The following is a 24,419-nucleotide window of genomic DNA, read 5'->3' on the forward strand; positions in this document are numbered from 1 at the left end:
AATATGTGTAATGTACAAGTAGAAATGGTGCCTACTGTGTCTATTACCTGTTTCTGTCTGTGAATCTGGAGTTTGTTCTGGCTGGAGATATGGTTGAACAGTCTAGGAGCGTAGCTGATTCATCTCTAGCTGGGAAGTGATGGGCCAGGTCAGGACCAGTTTCGATTTCATGGACTTTGCATCATTCAAGTGAAGGTACAGGATTTTCTTTGCCCATCATCCTGGATTATGGAAGGTCTAATGGACAGAATAGAAAAATGCCTTCTTGCAGTTGACTGTTCGTCATGTAAGAAACGTTGAGGAAGGAATAGCCAAGTTTGTGACTGGCCACCAGGGGTCGCCAGAGGAATTGAGAGAGCAGTGGATAATTGGGTCTTGTTTTTTCTTTTTCCCTTTCTCTCCCTCTCCCGTCCTATTTTCTTTCCCTTTCTCTTTTCTTTCTTTCCTTCCTCCCTTCCCTCCTTTCTTCCCCCTCCCTCTCCACTATCCTTCCTTATTCTTGACAGGGTCTCTCTGTGTAGCCCAGGCAGACAAACTTGCAATCCTCCTATCTTCACTTCCCTACCAATGGGATTGCAGGCATGCCTTCATACTGTGTAGCCAAGGCTGTTTCTTGTTCCCCAGTGAAGGGCTCAGTGTCCTGGGCCCCAGCTTCCATGTGTCAGATATCTTCTGCTGCTCTCTGGGTATCTCACAAATCCAGGAGTCTTCTCTTCCTTTGCAGTTCATTGTCTCTTGCCTCTCTCAGCAGCTCTGAAATAGTACTCAGGTCTGTGACTTATTCATAAAGCGTTTCTTCTCTTCTTCATCAAATAGATACTTTTTGCTGGTAATATTACTCATCTAAGAGGTCCATGCCAAGCTGTACCTACACTTAGCTGTCTTCCCCCCCAACAAAACCCCGTCAGAATGGACACTTTAAAAAGATGCAGCAGACACTGCCTGAATGAAGTGTTACGGCTGTACCTGCTGTTCACAAATGCAGAACAACCTGGGTTTCCAGGCAAAGGGGCACTAAGACACAAATGAAGGAACTTGCCCAAGGACACAACAGCTATATAATAGTATAGTTGGAACTTCAGTCCTGGCAGTGTGACTCTTATATCCACACTCTTTACCAGAGGATATTGTTCCGGGCAATGAGTAGGAGCTAACCCACACCTTGAGTGAGTGGGCAGTGTGACATTAGATGAATTTACACACTGTGCTGGATGCATGCAGCACAATGGTGATAACTCCACTGGGGTGGAGAGACGCCCACAACCTGTGGCTCAGTGACCACAGAAACAGCAGGACCTCATTACTTAACTGTCTCTACAGCATCTGTCATGTCCACAAGGTGAGCATGTGTGTACCCTGTGCACAGAGGAGAGTCTACAGACATCTCAATGATCAACTTCAGAGAGTAAGGTTGGGAAGGGCAGAGATACTTGAAAAGGATCTTTAAACACCCGAAGTTCAGAATATATATTCTGGTGCTGAGAGATGGTTCCGTGTGTAAATGCAGCCCCCTCCAAACCTGAAGACCAGGGTTTGGTCCCCTGAGACCTATAGGGGAGAACCAACTACCAAAATTTGTTCATTGACCTCCACAAGTGTGCTGTGCAAATAAATAAGTTATCAGACAAACAAACAAAATGTAATGAGATTTCAAAGAAGGACTTTATAAAACGTATTGAGGACTTTATAAAACGTACTTTAAACCTTTGGGGTGGGAAAGAAGTAAATTTTTGAATCATAGCTTTAGCGAGCTTAATATTTTTAAACTTCTGAATTCCATTCCATCTGCAACTAATTAGCAGAAGTTTCTTATTTCACTGGTCCCCATGTTTGCTGTGTGGTTTTGTTCAGGACGCTATCAGACACTTCTCTTTCCTAGGAGAACGCCTCACCTCACAGGTGAGAGCTGGCTACGTCACAGAGGATTATCTCTGAGAACTTAATGCCATTTGTGTGACCGTAGCGAGTGTCGTTTATCGCGGTTATGACGGCACACTTAATCACACTGCCCTGCTGAGCTCTGACCTGCTCTTGGGTACATAGCATTAAATAGCAGCTTCACACCCCAGCACCCGATTTAGGCATGGCCTTAATGCCCAGGCCGCTTGACTCATCAAGGGTGAAAGCCACGTGGCAGGGTTTTGGTTAAAGACAGGTTGCTTCAGGGGCTGCTGAGCACGGAGGGGGAGGTCACCTGAGGTTGGAGGCTTGCTAGCTCTCGGTGCTCCAACATTCCAAGAATGCAGGGTGCTCTACTTCACAGCCCCGTAAGAACCCTGTTTGGCGCACGGCTGTTTGACTTGTGCTGTAGGGTGGCCTCTCAGGACCAGGCTATTTTTCTGAGAGTCTAGAGATAAACTTAACCCTGCCAGGTCACAGGATGGTGGGGGAGAAGAAGAGAGGAGTGGCGATTAGTTGCCTAGGGGACTAAGAAGGCAGGCTACCTATCACCTGGCAGGTACCCAGGCCCTTTGCATGGAAGAAACTTCTGGAAAAAGCTGAGGGCGGCACCCTACTCCACACGTGGGTGGGGCGGGGGTGGGAACTGTAATGGCTGTGGCTTCAAACAAGGCCAAAGTAATTTTTTAAAGAGCTTTTCACATTACTTTAATATACAAGCAAGCTTTGAGGGCCACGGGTCTACCGGTGTACAGGAACCTGGGCGGGGGGCCGAGGGTCGAGTATCCTGAAGTCTGTGTACTCCGGCACCCCATACCCCCAGGAGGCTGGAAAGAATGGGGATGACTTTCTTCCTGTTCCCCTGGTTTTCCTACCCCTTGTGTGGAGTTTGCTCCCGCTCCTGGGTGAATGAAAGTACAGGGTGTGGGTACAGGGGGTGGGTCCTGGTGAGTGACAGAGTCTGCTAAGCAGTTTACCCACATGTCTAAGGAAAGCACACGGTGGTTCCAGGAAAGGTGGAACAGGGAACACAGCAACACTCCTCACAGTCCTTCACCGGAGCATCCAGTAAGGCTTGTACTGCTTCCGTGGGAAAGGTGAGGAAGCTGCGGCCGGAGGAAACAGAGCCAGGCCTCCACTGCTGCTTTGTAGTCAAGTAGAGCCAGAGCCTTCTGGTTCCAGACCTCCCACACAGCAGCTCTGACACTGCTCTCCTTTGCGTGTTTTCTGCTTTGACCTGACTGAGAAGCCCCCTCACCTACCGGATTTGTTTACGGCATGTCAACATTTGAGGCAGGACGATAAAGGGATGAAAAATAGGCCAGGGATGATAAGAGCCAAAGGATCAAAGAAAAGCCACCAAGCAGAACACTCTCCTACTCTTCTGTTGTAGAGGCTTTGAGTGTAGATCCCCTCTGAATTCTGAGTGTTCATCCTTCACAGTGGTAGCTAGTGACCCTGACCGCAGAGCACGTATCGCAGCCACTCGCCAGGTTTTATGCAAAGTGAGTCCTTCTTTCCTGTACATTGTGGACAATGGTGCCAATGCATCTTGTCCCAAATCACCCATCTGGGGACAAGCAAAGCCTGGCCTTTTATCTGGAGAGTTTAGTACCGGGATTTGTCACTGTGGGTACAGGTCAGCAGGTTAAAAGCCCAGCCTCACTGTGGGCTTCAGCGCGTTCTACAGTCTCTTCATTTATAAAAGCCAATTACGTATACTGTGTCTGAATGCTCCAAGGGTGTTTGCTATGTCACTACATGTCTAGGCATTTGGGAACGGGTCTGGAGGTAGCCTCTCACAGCAAGGCTGTTCTGAAGACCATAGTCATTCCCAAGAGCACTCTGAGAAAAGGCCCATAACACGTCAAATCTTAAATGACAGGACAGTCATGTCCCTCTATATCTTCCTCCAGATTCTTGACTGCAACTTCCAGTGATGTTCTCATAAGTTAGCTTTGCCTCCACTACAGTGTCCTGACGGGAGAATTCCAGCTACCTGGACTTTGGCAATGCCTCTATTGTGTGAGGGGCTGGGCCAACTAGGAAGAGACAGGAGTTATTTGGTTCCCTTACTATTCTAGGAGGATAGACCATGCAGATGGCAAGGTGCTGTCAACTTCACAGAAAGATACCAGCATTTGGGGCACATGTAAATCCCAAACAGTAAAAGGCAAGCGACCTTTAATTTATAGCAGAGTGGGGCTCTTGGGGCCAGAGGCATTCTAGAATGTTGTCATGGATGTGGAAGACAGGGGCTTTGTGCACTTGGGTGTACTCTGCCACCTTGGGACATTTCTGCTTACTGGCTTCTCTGTTCCCTCCAGATACAGCCTGAGGATGCCCCAGTAGTCCTCTGGCTTCAGGGTGGTCCTGGAGGTTCATCCTTGTTTGGACTCTTTGTAGAACACGGGCCTTACGTTATAACAAACAACATGACTGGTAAGTGAAGCTTCTATTCCTTTTCCCATGAGTCTTCTTCCAGCCTGTACCTGCTCTAACACCAATTTAGAATTGACACAGGAACCAGTAGGAGTAGCTTAATAGTTCCAGATCATAGAAAACCAGCTTTATAGCAATGTCTGTCCAGGAGGAGGAACACCAGGATGAGTGTCCTGCCTGGCTTACTTTCTCCTGCGAATGTGGGAGAAAGAGTCTAGGCTGTTTTCTGCAAGCCAACTGCTGACTCAAGCATTCTTGGCCTGCAAAAACAGTTGGTATTTATTACTATTTGGGTGAGTCCTCTTGCACAGGCCTAATGGTGGAATTATATCCCTCATTATCCATGGAAATAGAATGCTTTATGAGTCCGTCACCTAAATAAGCCAATGCCTTGAAAGCAAGACACTCTGGGTGAGTCTGAGATGGAGGATGGGCTACAGAAAGAGCCTCTGGCTGTGTCTCAGGGCGGACTCCATTCCTGTCTCAGTGGGGAGATAGTTCCCTTTCCCCAGATCAGCATTCAGAGTGTGAACGAGTTTGTGACTCACTATAAAAGCTTCTGTGCCAGCTTTGGTGGGGTGGTTATTTTCTTCAGTGTTGGGGAGGAGGAAGAGGCTCCAAGACTCTGAGTGTAGGGATCCTCCCTAGGATAAGACAGAAGGGCATTTTCCTGTCAGTTCTTCATGGGGTTTTGTTGTCATACTTTGGTCCATAGATATGTGGTAGATACTGCTGTGTTTGGCAAAAGTGCAGAAGAGAACGGGTGAAGGTGATGGGAGCTCGTCATCCAGAAAGTGTGGTACAGCAGAAAAGGGGGGGGCAGTGATGGTGAGGGCTCAGCTGGGTATGTTGGGGTCTGGAGCAAAGATGCCTCGCCTGGGCTATTTTGTTAAAAACTCAGCCTCTTCTTCTGTTTTGACAGTTCGTTCCCGAGACTTCCCTTGGACCACTACCCTTTCCATGCTTTACATTGATAATCCAGTAAGTACCACAGGACACTACAAAACAGCAGTGCTGGTCTCCTGTCCCTCTTCTTCTTACATATGGTCATGGCTGAATGATGGCCTTTTGGTCAATAGCAGGCTGCATACATAATGGTGTTTCTATAAGGCTGTCAGGAAATGATCCTGTTGGCTGTGTCTTCCTCTACCCTTTCAATCACTACACATGTTTAGAGATACAAACAGCTGCCACTGTACTGAAGTTTCTTGCTGTATTCAGTCAGATAACATGTCATTGTACACAAGCCTCCAGTGTGTGGAGAACTATGCCTTCTAGGTTTTAATGAGCCCTCACTATGGTCCTCACTGTTAAGCAATATATTTTCTAAAATATAGTTTTTTCCCTTTTTATATTGGAATTTAATTTATAAACTGAGCAGCTATTCATGGTGGAGAACACCTATAATAGCATTTGGAGTTTGGGGCTATAGGATGGTGAGTTCAAGGCCAGCCTGAGCTACATCATGAGCTCCAGGCTAGCTTAGGTTACACTGTTGGACCCTCTTCCATCTCAAACAACTGGGATACAGGTTGGGTTGGTGGCTTTTCACTGATGGCTTGAGTTCCCTGTCTTGCAGGTTGTTGCTTAATAATGGATTCCTTATCTTTCATGTAGACTTATAGATACAAAGAGCCAGAACTGGTGTGCTTTCCCTTGGAAAGGAAAGCAGAATGCCCCAGTGATAACATGGAGTGATGGCAGAGGTCTGAGGTCAGAGGTGTGGTTTTGGAATCAGTCAGGCCACCTCCCAGTGTTGGGTCTAGCTAAAAGCCCTCAAGGAATATGAGTCTTTAGGCTTATCTTCATTTCTTTCCTCCTAAGGTGGGCACAGGCTTCAGTTTCACTGATACTGCCGAGGGATACGCCGTCAATGAGGATAATGTTGCCCAAGACTTGTATAGGTATGTCATGCAATGTGAAAACAGGAAAAGTCGCTATCAATTGGTCCTTATTGTCCAACTTGTAAAAATTTGCAGACATTTCTCTCTCTCTCTCTCTCTCTCTGTGTGTGTGTGTGTGTGTGTGTGTGTTTATAGTGGCTTGCATGTGCATACATTACACAGTTCCTTCTGCTCTTCCTTACCTTATCATCGATCATTGTTTACATGGTCAGCAGACAAAGTACACAGAGCTAAAATAACCAATTGCAGTTTTTCAACACTATTCTATGAGAGAGTAGAGATGCAACCCACATTTCAACCAAAGACTCCTTCTCAAGCCATCCACCCCCATGTCCTAGAAGTTTCTGGTTGTTTCTAAAAATCTATTTAACTCTGTGCTTGGCAGGAGATGACATCTTTTCCAGGTAGTTGTCTTCTTTTCCATAATTGTTCCTTTTGTAGCTTTAGATGTATAGTTCATTCTGTAGCTTCCTCATGACTTTTCCAGGCTGAAAATAGTCTTTCTCCTTCTCCCTTCATCTTACAACATTTGTCTTTCACTTAAAACAAAAAGTAAGGGGAGGGATGTAAAGTTGTGAGCTTTTAAAGTATATACACATAAAATTTCCTTTCAATTTCTTGCATTCTTTACATCTATTTTTAGTATGTTTTCAAAAACTAAGTTGGCCTTTCTCATTCGGTCACATTTTTCCAAGCTATAAATTGCCAGCAGAGGACAAGTCTGAATTCTTTCAGAGCTCCTGAGCACCCTTCAGTGCATCATGAGGATCTAATAGAAGAATCCCAATGGCCCGGCTCACCTGCCCACTTATCCTCCTGATTTCCCAGTGAGCAGACCTGGCACTTAGCAGGACTCCGAAGGGAAAGTGTATCTGATCAGGGACAAAGGCTTCCCACTTACTTTTCTCTCTCCCAGGCAGATCAGACAGAGGACGGAGGGACAGAGCTTGTGCTGGCTTCCTGGTCTTTATTTCCTGCCAAGGACATCTCTTTCTTTTCCTCTGCTGACCCAGAAAATAATATGGCTGTTCTTTAGTTTCCCACACCTCAAGATTTTAACACTTGTGTTCCGTTTCCATCAGGGATCACTAGGTCTTTATACCTCTGCACCCAGGGATGGTAGTTCCTTGGGATGTATTCGCTGATCCTCCCAGAGGGACCTATCTCCTCCCTGTGGAGGCACTGACAGTGGTGTCTGTCCTCAGGAGCTCACCCAAGTACCCATCACCAACATTTACACTGTGTGTTCTCCTGGTCGGACAGCTACCCCCACCCCTCACTACAACCATCTCTAACTGCATTATTTAACTAGTAAACGCCCTGAGGGCGGAGGCTCTCTATTAAAGAAAGGTGTTCACCCTTTGCAAGCCAGAGTTTTGCAAAGCACCCCACCCCCCTAAGCTGGAAGCAAGAATGCTTCCAGCTAGCAGTGGACCCTGTGTGTGGATGCTTACTGCTGACATGTGGTCCGTCTCTTCTTGCATGACGTGGAAAGAGGACGTATTTCAAAGCAGCCGTTGTTTATAGCTGTTTCGGTTCTCTTTGCTTCAGGCTCTCAGAACTGGAAAATAGCTAATCAAGAGTAGTGCAGAAAACTGATTTCAGCTGTTTCCTTGAGAGTTTACACTATTCGTTTCCTTTTGTGACTGCATTCTTCTCTCCAGCTTGCCAGATGGGTGTTTGCAATAAGAAGGTTGCTTTGTAGCTAGTAAATGGGCTACTGGGGGTTTAAAGAGCAGATCTTTCTGCTCCCTTTGAAAGTCCCCCTTCCATCCTCCCCCCTCCCCCGAAGATGGAATTCTATTTTTCTGTGCGCAGTGCCTGGCCTGGAAGGAATGGCCTCCTAAAGAGCCATTTAACATCCATGTTTCTACTGGCTTTCTTTGTGTTCAGAAAGAAACTTTTTCACTCACGTTCAGACACATATATACAGGATGCCGCTGAGCCACAGCAGAGGCTCTCGGTTTAGAAAAATGTGAATGAAATGTAGTCAGTTTGCTCACTTTGATGTGGATTTCTTGCCTTGCGCTGCTGTCCCCCGTCTCCCTTGATCACCAGATGTATTCCTGGAGCTGGTGACATAGAAGCAGGCAGCACACAGCCCCTGCCCTCCCAGAGCTCACGGCTTGGTAGAGCGCCTGGGGTTACCTTCTAGGATCTGAATGGAGGTAGCACAAAGCTCTTCTCACATCTTGCCAGCTGGAGAAGTCAAGAATGAGAAAGAGGAAGAGGCCAAGGCAAATTACGCCCTATCAGAGAGACATGTTGGTGCCACGCCTCTTCCGGTGAGGCCCCAGCTCCTGATGTTTTTATCTCCCAATAGCCCATTTAGCTGTAAACCCCCACATGGATTGACCATTCCTAAAGGCAGAGCCCTTTTGAGCCAGTTACCTCCCCAAAGCCCCCATCTCTGAGCCTTAGGGCTAAGCCTTCCGCACTGGAGCCCTGGCAAGCCTTTTCGGCCGAGTCTTGAGCCCCTGGAGGTATCTGGAGTTCATGCTGCTTCCTCTCTACCAGAGCTGACTAGATTCTATCACGTCCACTGGCTCTGCTGCACACGATCCTTCCGTCACTGTCTCTGCCCTACATCCACCAAAGGACCTTTCCAAGAAGTCACCTGAGGAGTAGTGTTCTCCTAACCACCCCCGCTCTCAATAACATATGATTGTGACCAAATATCCTTTCACTGAAATCCTGTCTATCAGGGAAGTCCTTGGCTCAGTCACCTCATGACACAGGATTTCTGTGCCAGGTAACATTCATACCTGAAGAAATCACACACAAATTCATGTGTCACACATACTAACATTACACTAAGCTTTGAGGTGCGCACAGACATGCGGTCTGGGTTCACTTTAAGCAGAACCTCCGCATGCCATTGGAACAGTGCTTGACTTAAGTGTAGCTGAGTGGGCAAGGAGTGTGTGGCTCTGCCTACTGACTTTGCTATTTTCATAATTAACTGCTGTGTGAGAACTATTTACCAAAGACTCTGAGAAAACAGGTAGTCCACAGAAAGACCCTAACTGTGAACCTAAAAACAGTAATGAGTCCTTTGAGTGAGCTCTCGTTTCAGAAACTTCAGCTATGCTGGCACTTTCCAGCCAGAAGTAACATGGGAGATTATCTCCTTCAGTTTAGGTTTTGAGATTCAATGATATTTCTTTATATATAAGTATCTTTCAAAGGTGGAAATTGTTGAAAAAGAAAGCCAACACAGAACCCTAGCTTACACACACATAAACACACACACACACACACACACACACACACCCCTGCAAAAACACACACACATACACACGTATACACAGCATGTTCTACACAATATTTAGACATACTAAAGCATTTATTATTTGAATTTCAATTTTAGTTAGAAATCTTTGACTTTTATTTGCTAAACCTGTTAGCTTTAAGCACTCCTCATCAAATACCAAGGAAGTAAGCTGTAAGTTAGGGCAGGAGACTTAAAATTTGCTGCACTAAATGCGCTGGTGCCATTCCAACAAGCAGGAAGAGAGGAAGGAAAGCCTTTTAGCCTGAACTTTGCTGAGGGGAGGGTGGAGAATGAACTCCTATTTTTACCCTTGCTCTAGAGCCAGCTCATTGCCAGCCCTAACGTGGAAACTATCAACATGCAGCCTCCCAAATTTAGTTCTCCAAAGCTACTATAAATAACAAATAGAAAGAATGCACTGAAGCCCACAGCAGTGCTCCACAGCGGATTTTTATGGAGCCTTTGAAAATGAAGTCTAGCAGGGATCGTGGTGGTCACAATGACTGAGTTTTTCTCTCTGTAACCCTTGAACTCTCTCCCACTCCTGGCTTCTCAGAGCCTCCTTGCCTTTCATCTTCCCTGGAAGGTTCACGGCTTTTAGTCCCTCAGCAGGAAGCTGGGACTAAGCTCTGCCTGGCTTTCTCAGGCCTTGCAGCCCAGGTCAAGACATTCCTAGAGTGCCTGAGTTTCATGGGTTGTTTTTTTTTTTTTTTTTTTTTTTTTTTTTTTTGTCTTTTTTTTTGGGATGACTTTTGCAAAGACACTTAAAACTCAGCTGGTCTTTTCTTACTGTGACACTCCCACCAGCCTAATTTATTTCAGCCTGGCTTACTAAAGTAGCCGTGGGATTCTGGTTGTTTTCTTCTCCTCCTTCCCTCTCTTTTCCTTTCTCGTGGTTTTTGGTTTTGGTGTTCTCACTAAAGCCCTGGCATTCTGGAAGCTCTTCTAGAAACAGTCACTCACAGTGGGTGTGCCGTAAGCAACTGAACTTCCTATTTCCTCTCCACAAAGCCTGCCTAAATGGCGTTCTCATAGGGTTTACACGAAAGCTGGTAAGCAGTTTGTGGAAGCTGGCACCATGGGCACGAGAACCCCTCAGTAGTCAGGTGACCCTACGTGGCAGTGACAGCGTTGATGTCCAGTGTCCATGCTTCTTTGTAGGGCAGTATCGGCCTACCTGTCCGCTTTGCCTGGCCATCCATGTGGAATGTAGTACTACCTAGGACTGAAAACCGTGTATCAGAGGAACGCACAGCATCGTGCTACCTTCCTCCCATTAGGGTGCATGACCATTCGCCTGCACCCCAACCCCGCCCCTCCCACCCCAGCCATGAGGTGAGGTAGCCAGCCACTCACTGACTCACTTCTCCAATCAATCTCTCTGTTCTCTCCTTCCGCAGCGCGCTGGTTCAGTTTTTCCATTTGTTCCCTGAGTATGCGAAGAATGACTTTTACGTCACCGGGGAGGTGAGTTGATGTCTTATTTTCTCGTGTGCCTCGACTAGCAAGATGACTGAACTATACGATGACAGTCACAGCAAACATATGCATAGGTGTTTATGTTTAATGTCGATCCGGTCTTCATAGTTTACCAGTTATTCCCCCAAATATCCTCTGCAATGATGTTTTGATCTGAGATCAGTGAGGGGGTCACGTTTTGGGATAGCTGCGGCGTATTAATATGTCACAGTGCTCCTCCCCTTTTGTTATTGGCCACTTATATTAATGATCTTAAGTGGGGCCTGGTGTCTGTGGTACATTCCATATTCTAAACTTGTCTTATTCTCTCCTCAGTGATCAGATTCAGTGAGGGTTCCACCTGGAAAAAGCTGTATGCTTTCCAGGCATCCCCCTAGGAGCCATAGGATGGCGCTTTGCCCCTAGGGTGGTACAGAACTTGATCACTAGCTTAAGATGGCGTCGGCTAGACTCCATCACGTAAACACACCCGCTTCTGTCTGTAATTCATAAGTAATCTACAACCACATGAGCAACTCTAGATCGATTGATGGGACATGTCTATTATGATGGGGAGGTTTTAAAATGGCACATTTCTCATCTGCTTCTGTACGGATATCATCCCGCGTTCTCCTACAGGGCTGATCCTTTCTGTCTCTTCTCTGTGTCCGTGTATTTCTGGATGGACACCAGGCATTGACATTTCCATCTGACCTGTCAAAATCGATCACTTTTGTTTGGATGCTTCTTCTAATTCTGTTCAATGAAAGGGCTGTCAAGCTTGCTCTCTTGTCTCCTGGTGGGTTTGATAATTTTTGAGCATTTCCCTTTTATCACAAATATTGGCCTCTGAAGCATCCTGTCCAGACTTTGCCCTGGTCCTGGAATCGGCCATTTTTCTAGGGACTCTGGCTCACTCCATGGAGAGCGGCATTGAAAACTAGGTCTGGAGTACCAAGTGTGCTCCTTGCTGCTAGGATACAGCTCTTTCAGACCTTGTGACTCTGGCTGAGCCTGTAACTCTGGTCCCCACCACAGGCTCCTATTTCTCTTCTCGGCTGAAGTCTGTGTGCCTCCTCCCACACTGAAGAGCAGAGTTCCCAGCTGTAGAGTTTCTCTCCTCTGCACAATCCCACCTTGTACCCTGAATGACTTTAGAACTACCCCGCCATTACCACAGCCAGCACAAGGCCTTCCATGTTTCTCTCATCAGGACTTAGCTTCTCTCTCTTGGTCTGTCCCTGAATCTTGTCTCAGTTCATCCTCAGGTAAGTGTCTTTCATATTAAATGGTCCCTGCATTCCACCCTAATGCACGTTTAACTCACCAGTAAGTCTATCCATGTTCCTGAATCTCTGAGGATTGCTTTAGGCCCCATCCTATTTGGGAACCAATAACTTGGGCTAAGGGGATAGACTGAAGACCAGTGCGCAAGGCCTACCCAGATGCTCTCAGGGAGGAAGGCTCACACCGGGGCGGTCATCCTCGGAGCCATAAGGCTTAACTCTGGAATGAGGACTCTTCACAGGAAGGTCCAAGTGATGGTGCCAAAGGAAGGTCTGGAAGCATGCCAGGCAGGTGGTCCACAGATGTGTACATTAAGGGTCTGAAAGAGAAGAACAGGCAAAATTCCTAGGGAATGGCAAGTTCTCAGAACAAGGAATTTCGTGAGCCTGTCTTCCCCTCCTTCTAAGCTGTCAGAGAAGATTGCTTAGCATTCTATTCTTTTTTTTTTTAACACTCAGTTTCTTGGTATCACATTGCATTTAGTTCCTCTATCAGTAATATTTCCTGCTGTCCCTTGCCTTTTGGACATTTTCAGAGGCGAATTGGAAGAGGAACAGGAAGTGACACCCTTGTCACTTTCATAGTAACACCGGAAGCCACATGTTTCCCCGTCTAGCAGAAGGCTGGTCTGCTCAGTGTGTAATTCCTCGTCTAACAAATGAAGTGGCAATGCTGTTACCACGATGCTCAGCGAAAGCTGCCAAATCCCGCAGCAAAACTTTTGACTTGTCTATTTATTTGTGCCTTGTGGTTTTATGCATGTCATTTCCAAATGTGTGTGGGAAAAGAAAAATGTTCTTTCTATATTCCTTGCCGCCGGGATGCCTAAAGAAGCCTGTGCCTTCCATGAGAGGGAGGGCAGAAAGGGCCTGGAGATATGGGGGCAATAACCTCGTGGCCTCAGCTTCAGAAGAGCACTGTGGGTAGGTCGGTCCATGCATGTCCAACCTTTTGACACTGTGACACTAGATCATGCCCAGGGTTCACAGTTGAGAACCGCACAACTGGCTGACAGAAACAAACAAACAAACAAACAAACAAAGAGCAAATAAGAAATCTCATCTGATAAGCATGTTTATGATTCTGCATTTGGCCCCAATGCAGCTCTCAGGCTACAAGACGGACATGCTTGCTCTAGAAGTCACATACCTCTTTAGAAGGAAGAATGCCGAGAAGCGATACTCCACTCCTCCAGTCTCACATTCTGTTCTGTTTGTCTTCTAAGGCCTTGAGGGAGAATCGGGTTCTGGGTTGATGATTGGAGGCCCACAATAGAGTAGAGGAAGGCTGGCTGGTTGTTGGAGAGCTGGGTCTTCCTGGATGGTCCCAGCCCAGTCAGTAACCCCACCGAGTGTTTTATCTTGCAGTCCCAGGGGTTAGTTTGGAAACCAATCCCCACAGCTGTTTTGCTTTGTTTTATTAAAAGTTCAGCGGCAGTCACCCGGACTCATTCTTACAGGATCCCCATGTCCCTGCAGTTTGAACATATTATCAACCCTCCCTGCCTCTCTCCAGCGCTTTGTCAAACTGTTAATTGAAAGTCCTTCCTTTTCTGGATGTCCACTTGTTTCTTAGGGAGTCACAACAAATAGCACCACCACATTTGTAGATGCCGCCTTGAAAAATAGTGGGTAAGCTCAAGAAATGTTTTCCTGCTTTTCGTTGCCTCAGTGTGGGACAGAGCACCCTTTACATTCATGTACCAGGAAAGAAAGGAAAGGGTCTGCAGCAACTGTTCAGAGGCCTGGCACTGGTCGAAGAGAGTCTGGAAACGACAGTGGTACCTGTTACATAGCACAGTTTGAGTGTTTAATTAGATAGTCCTTCTTTGATATTTAAAATGGAGTGACTGTGGAGCGCATCCAGCACTTGATGCCTCCATTAGGGATCAAAGCCTGCGGCCCTTGGCATACAGACTGGGCTGGAGGTGTTCATAGACACTCAGCTTGCTCATTGTTGGTCAATAGCACTGCCTGTTCTGTTGAGCTATTTTGGCTGTGTGTATGTGTGAGTGTATGTATGTGTGAGTGTTCCCAGGGAACTAAATCAGACTTTGAGCATGATAAGCCAGCCCTCTACCAGTGTGCTTTATTCCTACCCAAATGTTTTTATTTTTTTAAAGCATTTGTTTTGCCTAAAAGATGAAGGCGCCTTTAAGATGATACTAGAAGTTTGACTGATGTGTTTTATATGTATCAGGAAGTGTGAGGACTCAGCCACACCCCACTGGCAAGGCATATCAGGGAGAGCAGTGTAGGTCCACTGCGGGTGTGAAGGACAAGGAAGAAGCCTCCTCTCTCTTTCTTTTCTTCTCTTCATCTCTGCCCGGAACGCCAACTGGAATTAATTTTCTCTAAAGAGAGACAAATGTGTCTGTAAATCACCCTCCCTGGGGCAGGAAAAAATATACTTCAAAAAGAAACAAGCTGTGTTTAATTCCTGTGATTAACTTTCTTTCTAAGCGTTATCCTCCCAAGCCAGAAACTATTAGTGAGACAGCTCTTGTTCTTGAGGCATCAACACACTGTAGAACCCTCTCCAGCATCCGAAGGCTGGACTAGAAGTTAAATGAAAACAGCCCTAACAGGAACACAGGCAGGTGGCAGGATGAAGGGTGACTGCCCATCGTTCTTTGAGCATGGGGATGTGTGTACCAGTCCAGGCAAAGACTTAATGCTGTGGGTGCTTTTGGAAACGGGGATGCTTTCAAAATAGCAGGATATATGCTTAACAGAGCTTCTCTTTTCTATAGCAGAAGAGGGTGGAATCTCTTTACAAGTAGGTTTGTAGCCCTAACTAAATTGAGGACCAAATACAGGCAGAACTTTGAAGCTACTTATGTGTTAGTTAGTTAGTTAGTTAGTTAGTTAGTTAGTTAGTTAGTAAGCTCAATGGGCATACTTCATCTGGATGGGAAAATCCTATTGGGAGCATGTTGTCTGACTACTTCATTGATGACCCCAGGGGACTAAGGGATCAGCTGGGCACATGAAAGTGATGGCTTGTTTAATTTTTTTCTTATGCCGTGTTAATCACATACTAATGGATGTTTTAGAGTGCTTCATGAAGGGATGTTACGAGATATAATAAATCTATCAGTGGTATTTCTCCCTATTACTTTCCATCTCCCTGTCATTGTTCCTCTTTCTTGCCTGAGTCTTTGCTGACTCTTGCGTCTACCATCCTCTGCTCAGCTTCCCATGCATGCTCATTCTTCTCTCCTTAACAACCTCATGACCACACACTTCTCCCCACTTCTTCCCTGTCTATCAGGATTGTCACTGCTCATTAGAAAAAAAAATCATATATTACACTCTGTATTTTTCCCTTAACCCATGGAAAGATGTTTCTATTAGGTGACACGCAAGCACTGACATGCAAGTGATGGAGTGACATGTGAGAGAGAGAGGGAGAACCATGCTAGTGGTAGTCCAAGAATCATTCTGTATGAGCCTCCATCAGCCTTGTTACTCTTGAAGTCACTGAATTGCGGGACTAGAAGATAGCTTGAAGAACGCCATGTTCACATGTTTTATCACTGGAACATTTGCTCAGATTGGAACTCACAGCAGCTGTGAGCCCTCTCTGGCTGTTAAATGTATTGCTTTGTTAAATCTCAACAGTCTCCCTAATTATCCCGATCCTAAGGATGAAGCGACTGAGACTTAGGCTAGGTATGCCTTATCAAGGTTAAGCAGCAAAAAAGAGAGAAAGCCAAACCTGGAGCCTACTGATGAGACTCCAGGGCAAAAGGCTGAAATGCTGACATTGGCTATAGGTTATACAGCCTTGTGTGGGAATGCGCTTTCTGGAAACCAAATCATCTCCAGGAACTCTCTCCTCCCTCAGAGCTGACCCTCCTCTCCTGGAAGGGAGTCTGACACCCCCATTCCCATTTCCTGCAGCTCTCTAGGGTTATAACTCTATACAAGTGAGAAGAGGCTCCCTAGCTCTTCGAATGTCTGTCTTTCTGGCCAAGACCTAGTTTTAATCACAAAGACTTAGCTTTGATCATAAAGTTTTATAGGGCAAATGGAAGTCTGAAGTGATATAAGGACTGGAAGTCCTTGGAATGCAATTATTTCTCCGCCATGAAACTTGCTGAATTTTATTAGCTAGCATTCAAGCTGTTTTAACTCTTCAGTCCATGATAAATGTCTATTTTCAACTACACCCATCTGCACTCGCCAATATTTTTGTTTAGAATTGAAAACGGATTTGTGACTGTTTAACGAGTTTAATATTATAAGAATCAAGGTTTAAGCTGCAACCCAGAGAACTGAACAAGGGCATATGGAAATATTTACAAGTTGGGCCTCTGGCTCTCAGAGGGTATACCCAAATCAAATCAGTACATATTTACTGATTCTCAAGTTGCACAGAGAAGAATGTGAGTGCACAGACAGAAGTCATAAGTGTTGTCTAAAGCGAACTGTTCTGCTGGATTGGATAGTACAATGTAGACACAACACTGCAACCTAGTTAAGATGCCCAGGGTGGGGACAGTAATTCGAAGGTAAATCACTTATGCAGCTTCAACCGTCTAGATCCTGACTACACAGCACAAAGGCGTCGGTATGTGTCTGTAGCTTGGTTTGCTCAGGCTCATTATTTATCAGTCAAATTAGCTGGAGTCTCCATTTTAAACAAAGGACTTTATTCATCTGCTTGAATCACCTGGCAGCAAGCCGGGCTTTTCCGATTAGCTCTGAGGTCAGAATAAGATGGGGAGGGGAATGCATCTTGTGTCCCTGTACCTGTCATTGGTGGGTGGCATTTTTGAAGACACACCCTCAGTATTTAAAAGCGAATTATCTATCATTTGGAAGTCAGCACGATACCTTTGCATGGGTTGGTGCGACTAGAAGTTGGCTGCGGGTCAAAATGTTCTTGCTCCATGTCTATACCTGCAGGTTTTGCAGCTTTCTTCTTAAGCTCATCTTCATGAGAAATGGGTGGCTGATAACATCACACTCTCTGTTAAAAGCTTCTTTTTTAATTGCTGCAGTGCAGTCTCAGAGTTAGATGACGCACAGTCTGGAAATGTCTAGGAAGCTGTGGAGATTGCCACAACACTGCTTTACTTGCTCATTTTCCAGGCTGCAGAGAGTGCTGAGCTAACATGAGATCCCAACTACCCCACTGCTGGAGGAGGTCACAGTTGCATTGGCCTCATCTTGACTGGCCTGTCCCATTAGGCTTTGTTTGCTGCTTTCGTAGCTTTCTTTGTGTTTTCAGTGTATATGTAGAACTCTTTCCTGTTTCTTCTGGTCTATCCCCGTAAGTGAATGTGGCTGTTTCAAAGCCTGTGCATGGGAAGACCTGTGCCCCAGCATATGTGCAGAACTCTTTCTAGGCAGCCAACTTTTCTCCCTTCTGGAGACACCGCATTCCGTCGACTCAGTCATGAAGTCTGAAAAGAGGCGTCTCGACAGCTGAGTGACAGCGGAAGTGGAGAAATGCCCTGAGCAGGGCAGGGTGCTCAGGTGACACTTAGAGTGCTCAGTATACTACCACTGAGGTTGGAAACACCTTGGCCTTTTCTGCCAGGCTGAGCTAAGGACTATGCCCAATTCTGAATGAAGAAACTGTGTACGGGACAGCTGTCTCTCTTTAATGAGAAGCCACTGCTTATTGTCACTGATAAAACTATAAAAGTCTTGCCACAAAATTTATGTCTAGAAGCAAGGCAGCAAATGAGTATAAATGCATTTTAAAAGAATCTGTACTTAAAAAACATGGGTGAATGTGGCTTAAATACTAAAAACTGTAGATACATGTAACGTATGTGTTGTCCATGTAAAGGGGCATCGTTTCTAGTCTACTGTTATGGTCTGCTGCCCAGCCCCACTCTGAAGGAGCTGATTGAAGCTTGGTTTTAGATATGAAGTTTTCCCCCTCTTCAACGTACCTGTGCAGTAAGGACGCAGTAAGTCAGCTGTGAATGCTGCTGAAACACTGAGAAGAGAGAGATTCCGATGGAATGCACAACCATGTTGAATCTCGTGGTACGTTTACGCATCTAGATAATCAAGGGAGCACCACATTCTTTGCAGACCACTTTTACAAGTAGAGTGAGCCCTTCACGTGGTTTCCGTCAAGCTGTTCCTAACACCATGTAAGCATTCACAGGGACCGCAGACCAAGAATCAAAACTACATTCAGCTAGGATGTTAAGACCTTTCTCTCATGGGCAAAATAAAAGATTGAGAGCTGAACTCTGCTAGGCTTCTGATATAGGAGAAGAATTAGGGCTTTATTGCTTCTTTGAGCTCCAGAAAATAAGGCAAATGCAAACAAACACGGCTCGATGTCACTGGTCCTTCTTGCTGGAGGTGAGTGTGATTATAGTCACTGTGGGGAAAATGCATGAAACACAGCAGTGCTAGAATTGGCAGCTCACAGCAACTGTAACTATCAGCGCAGAATACCAAGGCGAAACTGGGATCCAGATGTGTTGATTACTGACTCTGCCTGAGTTGTGGTGTGAGACATGTATGCTGATCTGGCTGAGTTCCTCGCTGGAAGGTCACTGCCAAACGCTAACATAATGTGTCTGTTCCCAGCAGCACTTTCCCTTTTCCCTCGTAGAAGGGCTTTGATGTCACTCTGGGCTTTTATAAGAGCAGCATTGGATCTGTGGGTGGAAGGTTAGTATTAATTTCCAGACTTCAGGGCCTTTGTTGGCCTGCCCCTTCCCACCCTGGGGAGCATCAGTGGGAGATCAGAGAAGACTTGGGACTGGAGTTCTGGGTTGTGGTCATTGCTGCCACTGTTAAGGACATAATTCAGAACCAAAGGCACAAGGGTTCTTATGTTCAGGTCCAAAGTAATAACACAAGCATCCACAGTCTGTTTCTAGCCTGAAGGCAGACACTCCTCCCCCCCACGGTATGCAGTTTCACTCTATTTAAAATATATTCAGAAGTGGGAGAAGGTGAAATAAAATACACTTGATTTGTCAACCTGTTGTCTTCCCAAGTGTTTGTGACAGTGAACAGTTAAACTGAGAAATAAGTGATTCCAGAATAAGAAGCCTGCTTTTGCAAACACAAAGAAATACATCCCAACAACGAACGTAAGAATAATAGAAATCTCACTATAATATTTTGATTCCCCATAAAATAATCCTGCTTTTGTCCTCTGTGTGACAGCCTGAATCACTCAGCCAATGGAATGATTAATGAACAAGACAATGCAGGATTTGTCACACTGACACAAAGCAAGGAAGTGTGTGATAGTCATTATAAAACAAGGAATGAGATAAACATCCTCACCAACAGGATAGCGGATGTGGGATGAATATTGAAAAATACGTTGGCTTAGAAGCAATTATAGAATTATCCATCTCATTGTCCTGTTTGTCATGAGTGGGCTGCCTAGCAAGGATGGGGTGGATAGAAACAGGTCCCAGCATGGGACCTGAGAGCCACAGGACATTCTGTGTCCACTGACTGAAATGTGATTTGCTAGAAGAAATGAGAGCTGTGGAAGTGGCCAAGCCTGGGGAGAGCTCCAGCTAGGTATACCATTAACACGCACAGACCTCGCTTCATTGCAAAATATGGAAAAAGAAGGCTTGCTGTAAATGGACTCATGTTAGGGTAAGAGACGTAGTTTAGTTCAAGGGTGAAGCTCAAAATCTTGAATGGGTATTAAATTTATAGGGTCCTTTTGTATTTCTTACCTAGTTATATCTCACATGCAATGATTCTCAGGAAGGTCCCATATACTGGATATTTTAGGCTGAATTTACCACCACTGACTACATAGCCACGGAAAGGCCATGGCCTTCCACCTCAGAAAGAGTAAATTTCATTTAGCAAATGTAACAAGAAGACAACCCAAGAGATACTATCACCTCAGTATATAGATTTTCAGCATTTGCGTCAATTTCTGTGGTGAAAGATAATTAGAGATAATGTACAATTAGTCATTCATGTATCAAGTGTGCTTGCGTGGGCCTGTTTTGCACTGGTTATTGTGCGCATCGTGGGAATATAATTCATGAACCGTCTATTGCTTTGGTGGGTTGGAGACACGGTTTTCATATTGTTTCATTAGAGGTAACTGTGACCTTTCCAAGGACATTTTTGTGCTTTATTCATTCTGGTGTCCCCCCCCCCAAGTATCTAGCATGATGGCCTTGGCAGATGACTTGTCTCGGAAGCTCTGGTTAACTGAAGGCTGGTGACACACTGGCAAAGCGATTGCTCAGGAAAATGTACTGTCTTACAGAAATGCACTCAATAAATCACTTATTTCCACCAACAAGATCATATTGCACAGCGATGCGGCAAGCCAAACTTCAGACATCTTTACTTGGATATAGGAAAACTAAAACAGATTCCTGAGTATACATGCTGGAAGTGTTTTGGTTCACTGCTCTGCCCAAGTAACCGCTGTTGCACAAGAGGGTTGTGCAAGCAAGATCTCAAAGAAGTTATGTGAGTGACCTGCCTTTATCAGCGTGAAAGGACTTTAGACCTTTGGAGTAGATAAGACCGTGTGACTCTGACTCTTACCACTTAACCTCTTCAAGTCCCATGTCCTAGCTTGAAATGAGAATAGTGGTCTCTCCCACCTGTGATTGTGAGTACTGTACAGATCAGTTGAGAGCAGCTATTCCCGAGTCTATAAAAAGCCTTGGGAATGTCACAGAAAGTTTGTGGATTCATAGATACCTGCAAAATCCTCTAGTCTATTAGGAATGCCTGACTTGCCCTTTACTGAATGCACTTGCACTGGTAAATTTCATGCTATCGGCATTAGGCACAATGGAAAAAAAATAAGCAAAGTAGATGCTTGCGCCTATGTTGAGGCACTTTCTAGGATGAGAGCAGGTGCAATGATTTAAGATGATGAGTAGGTAAGAGGTTTCGAGGAGGGTTAAGGATTAAGAGGGAAAGTAAAGGATATGAAACAAGAAAACAGGAATATTAAAATATTTGGTAAGCGGCCAGAAAAGAAATTGCTCAGATGGCTTCACTTAAGGAAATGAGGGAATGAACCATTCGGATACTTGGGAGAAAGCATTCCAGGTGGAAAGAGAAATGAGCACAAAAGCCCTAGTGACCCCTAGAACATTCTGGTACTGAGTGGGGCTGGAAAGGAATGAGTAAGAAGGCAGCATGGGAAGGAATGGGCGGGCATGGGAGCGTTAGCAGGCCTTCTGGTGTTGGTCTCCTTGGTTTGCCTGTGGTATATATGCAAGATTAGAATCTCACAACAGTATGATGCAGCCATGATCATTCAGGCCTTTACAGCCATTGAAGCAGGACATTCTCCCCAAGCATGGTTGGATACCATAAAAAGCTAAAATGTTACGCTCAGGATGTGAGGCTAAGCACTGCACTCAGGGTCAGCCGCTTTCGACCCAGAGAAGAGCATGTCTGGTTGCATGCGGGTTGATGCCCCAGGTCCCGCCTCTGAGAAAAAGGTATCGGACGGGTCTGATGCTCTTTGGGTGGATGACACCTAAATGAACATCGGTACAAAGTCCCAATTTATTTCTAATATCAGAGATCAGACCTCTACTCTTGCCTGATGCGTCTAAAACAAAAAGGGGGAACTGTAGAGAGCTGCGGAATGCTATGCCTTAAAGATGGAGCTGGTTTCAGCCTTCCACCTTCCCGATGGTGAGTGCTCTCTGTCACGAACAATTCCACATTTGGCTAAGGCTGAGGATCTGGCTTGCTTCCATGTATGTGGACCTATCTGCATTGCCCACGTGGCACGCCTGGGTTGGCTACCCAGAGGCTATTTAAGCTGTGGGCTGGCTTTCCCCAGGGTCCGAGGATTGTTCAAGGTTCCTGAATAAACTGCATTGAAAAAAAAATGTAATTAATAAAAGTTAAATAAAAAAAAAAAAAAGAAGGCAGCATGGGGTGAGGTTGATGAAGGGAGTGAATCACATCAGCCTCTGTGCCTCAGATAAAGCCCGCTGCTTTTATTCCGGTGCAGAATCAGAGGATTTAAGCAGAGGACTGCCATGGTCTGGCTTGTGCATCACTGTAGCACTGTCTAGAAAACAGAGTGGCTGGGGCTAAGGGCTAACAAAGATCAGTGTGGAAAGTCACTGCGGTAACCCGGGCTGGAGACAGTGTGCTGGTGACATGGAACAAGGCAAGGGAACAGACCCGGAAGAAGACACTGTGCCCCAGATGCACTTGATAGAACAGACAGGACTGACAAACCTCGCTAACGAACTTTAAGGGGTACAAGAGAAAGAAATATAAAGAATGCTACCAAGACTTCTGACCTGAGCATCCAGAAGAGTGGATGATAAGGGAAGTTATGGGAAAACTTGGGATCGGTAGCTTTGTTCTGAGCATGTGGGGTTTACGGTTGGATAAACTGAACAAGGCAAGAAGGTGACTTTTGGTGGAATTAATAAAAAATTGTGTTTTCAAATATTACTGAGCAGGCTAGACAGAAGGCTCAGCCAGAAAAAACGCTTTCAACCAGCCTGAAGACCTAAGTTTCAGTTCCAGGACCCATGTGGTGGAAAGAGAGATTTGGTTCTTGCAAATTGTCCTCTGACCTCCACCACTCACTCCCCTGCTCCCACAAATAACTAAATACAGTGTAATAAAAAGCATAAAACTGTATGCGTGAAGCAACAACAGCACTTCTAACATAGTTTGAAAGTGGAGGTACTGTGTTTGTTAGAAGAAAAAATTGTCCACAAAATGAATTGCCCTGAATTGCCCAAAATGAATTATGCTAGAAAAGACTAGAACACCCAGATGAGTTCAAAGAAAATTTGTGACTAAAAAAAATATATATATTAATTTGTTTGTCCCTTCTTCTGTTCCTTTAATGGATGCTAATTTCAAATTTTTGCAAATTTTTCAAAAATTTTCAAATTTTTAAGTCTTAGGTTTAGACTGGAGATTTCTGTTTTCTTTTCTTTAGTAGAACTTGGAATAGAAAATCCTGGGAAAGGACACTTGGTGGGTGATAGGATCGTGTCCAGCATTCCAGGTCACTTTGTTTTGGAAGGACATTAGAGCGTTCACACGTCACACAGTATTTGCGTTTTTCCTGCCCCGGGGGCCATATGGTGTGAGAACAGGAACGAGAGGTAGACAACTGTTCCTCTAGAATTTTCAAAGGGAGCTGAGGAAGTGGATGGTGATTATTGTCAGTTAGATTCGGTGCATTCGGTTGTGTGTGGATCAATTTCTGAACTGCCATTACAGTCTCTGTCTCTCTCAGTCTTACGCAGGGAAATATGTCCCGGCCATAGCACACTATATCCACTCCTTCAATCCCTTGAGGCTGTTCAAGATCCGCCTGAAAGGAATCGCTATCGGAGATGCTTACTCTGACCCTGAATCGGTTGGTGTCCTGCTTTTTTCTTTCTTTCTTTCTTCATCTGTCCCTGAAAGAGACTAATTCCTAGGAATCGAATGAAATACCCCTCTTAACTCAGGGGCCTAACTAGTTAAAAGATAATGTTGACTTAACTCAAGTTTAATTCTTAGCTAAACCTTTCAGTGTGTCAACCTACTGTTTCAGCCTGTGTTGGTTGCCAATGACAGACTGTGCATATCTGAATATTGTGCTGTATGTTGGCTTTGCTGTTGTATGCGTGTCTGTGTGTATAATTGTCTGGCTTGAGTAACCCCAGCAAAAATTGATAGGTCATTGCAGAGTGTTTCTTCTTGAAGCAAAGGATGCTCGGACCTCCTCTCTCTAGCCCTGATGTGTGTCACTTCTGTCACCAGATTATAGGAGGGTATGCAACATTCATGTACGAAATTGGCCTGTTGGATGAACAGCAGAAGAAGCATTTCCAGAAGCAGTGTAACAAGTGCATAGAGTTCATCAAAGAGCAGAAGTGGATGCTGGCCTTTGAAGTAAGTTCTGGGGGCCCCTGGCTGCCCGTGAGCAATTAAAACCATCTGTGGAGAGGCGGGGTCACTAAGCACATCATGGTGCTCCAGATTTTGGGATGATATCTATCCCCTCTTCTGTCTATGGTCAGGAGAGGAGTTGAGTGGGCATGAAGAAAGCCCCAACTGCATTTCTCTGAGATCACTTCGCCTGTGTTTTTAACTTGAGATCATCCTGGCATGCTTATCTAACTGTGTCTTTCATTAGCTGTTCTGTTTTCTTTAAATGCTTTGTGGGACCTGAGGGCATTCTGT

The 24,419-nt window shown here is 45.3% G+C and overlaps 1 protein-coding gene across 1 annotated transcript in view; it reads left to right on the forward strand.

Moving 5' to 3' along the window:
- Cpvl (carboxypeptidase vitellogenic like) overlaps positions 1-24,419 on the forward strand; it is a 101,831-nt gene that overhangs the window by 15,058 nt on the left and 62,354 nt on the right. Inside the window, exons 3-8 of the mRNA XM_021648244.2 lie at positions 4,227-4,341; positions 5,264-5,322; positions 6,166-6,245; positions 10,920-10,986; positions 23,485-23,607; positions 23,997-24,128. Coding sequence (XP_021503919.1) covers positions 4,227-4,341; positions 5,264-5,322; positions 6,166-6,245; positions 10,920-10,986; positions 23,485-23,607; positions 23,997-24,128 — 576 coding nt within the window. The remainder of the gene's footprint in view (positions 1-4,226; positions 4,342-5,263; positions 5,323-6,165; positions 6,246-10,919; positions 10,987-23,484; positions 23,608-23,996; positions 24,129-24,419) is intronic.

Source organism: Meriones unguiculatus, chromosome 3 (assembly GCF_030254825.1).
Source record: "Meriones unguiculatus strain TT.TT164.6M chromosome 3, Bangor_MerUng_6.1, whole genome shotgun sequence".
In the NCBI taxonomy this organism is placed as follows: domain Eukaryota; kingdom Metazoa; phylum Chordata; class Mammalia; order Rodentia; family Muridae; genus Meriones; species Meriones unguiculatus.